At 46.7% G+C, this 1,770-nt stretch overlaps 1 protein-coding gene across 1 annotated transcript; it reads left to right on the forward strand.

Annotated features, from left to right (window-relative positions):
• Window positions 1-443: 443 nt before the first annotated feature.
• Window positions 444-1,382, forward strand: LOC113405421 (putative olfactory receptor 52P1). The gene has a single exon (XM_026646626.1). It carries the CDS (start codon window positions 444-446, stop codon window positions 1,380-1,382), a length of 939 nt encoding a protein of 312 aa, XP_026502411.1.
• Window positions 1,383-1,770: the final 388 nt, after the last annotated feature.

Below are 1,770 nucleotides of genomic sequence, written 5' to 3' on the forward strand. Positions count from 1 at the left end.
GTTGCTTTTTACAGATTCAGACTAACACGGCTACCCGTCTGATACTTTCACAGGTTTGTGTACTGTGATGTCCAGATCTCTCTCCTGAGTTCATATAGTTAAATTAGAGCCTTGTAAGACATTTGAGGAGTTGAAGTTTTTCCCTCAATGGGCATACATGTTGCAGTTATTGACATCGAAGTTCATCTGCCATCATCCTGCTCATTCACCTGGCTTGGTTAGTTCCTTCTGAGAACTTCTCTGGACTTGACTATGACCTCAATAATCTGGTGCCATCTGTAAATGTTGCCACCTCACTGTTTGCGCCCCTTTCTAGATTGTTGATAACTATGAACTATTTACTGTACTACTTGTTACAACATGTGTAATCCCAATCACTGTGTTTCTATCCCTTCGCAGACACCTGGAGCATTTCTGAGCCCGATCGACGCATTGACCACCTCATGGCATCTTTCAACTTCACCCCCTCTGACCCTTCAACATTCATCCTAATGGGCATCCCTGGCCTGGAAGCTGCCCATGTCCTGATTTCCATCCCTTTGTCTATGTTCTACATTATGGGCCTGTTGGGAAATTTCACAGTTTTGTTTGTTGTAGGGAAAGAGAAGTCCCTGCACAAGCCGATGTACCTGCTGCTCTGCATGCTGGCGCTCACAGACCTTGTCACGTCTACGTCTGTCATGCCAAAAGCCCTGTGTATATTTTGGCTCAATTGGAAAGGGATTACTGTGGGTGGCTGCCTCACCCAGATGTTCTTCCTTCATGCGATTTCTGTTATGCACTCAGCCGTCCTTGTGACAATGGTCTTCGATCGCTACGTTGCCATATGTAACCCCCTGAGATACACCACCATCCTCACCAACACACGGATAGCTAAGCTAGGACTAGTGGGTATGATAAGAGCTGTTGTCTTCGTTTTGCCTGCGCCCCTGCTCCTGAGCAGGCAGCCATTCTGTGCGAACCGCATTATCCCCCACACGCACTGTGACCACATAGCTGTGGCGAAGATGTCTTGCGGGGACATCACAGTCAACAGGACATACCGCTTGCTGATATTGTTTGTAATCATGGGGTTAGACCTGACACTCATTGCCCTGTCTTATGGTCTGATCATTAAGGCAGTCTTCAGAATCTCCCATAAGGAAGCCCACCAGAAAGCCTTCAACACCTGCACAGCCCACATCTGTGTGATGCTGACATCTTATACTCCCTTGCTCTTCTCTAGCCTGACATATGAGTTCGGTCAGGGCATCGCTCCCCATGTTCACATCATCTTGGCCAACCTCTATTTTCTCATCCCCCCCATGCTCAACCCTATCATTTATGGGGTCAAAACCAAAGAGCTTCGTGACAAAGTGGTCAAATACATCTGCAGAATGTGATCACCATGGGCCATTGACTTTAATCCTGTCTGACAAGAGGGGGAAAGGATATCTCCTCATTAATCAAGCGTTCTCTGTCCCGGTTTGGCTGAGCTCAGCATTGTGGAAGTTCACTGTCTCAGAAATTCCTCACACCTAATGTATTATCTCTCCATCACCAAGCACTGCTCTCTCCATTGCTGAGTTCCCTCTATCTGACCATCACCTGACCTCTTTCAGCATCACCCATCAGCCCCCAACCCTAGATACCCTCTCATTCAGACTTTCTATGACTTACAGACCACAAGAAGATACTGCAGCTTTCTGAAGCAAGGTGGTTTTCCATTAGTCCCTGTGTGACAAATGGAAGCTACTGTTTTTGATAGCCAAGACAAATAAACAAACTAAA

This window comes from Terrapene carolina, unplaced genomic scaffold (assembly GCF_002925995.2).
Source record: "Terrapene carolina triunguis isolate 2854851 unplaced genomic scaffold, T_m_triunguis-2.0 Scaffold36109, whole genome shotgun sequence".
In the NCBI taxonomy this organism is placed as follows: domain Eukaryota; kingdom Metazoa; phylum Chordata; order Testudines; family Emydidae; genus Terrapene; species Terrapene triunguis.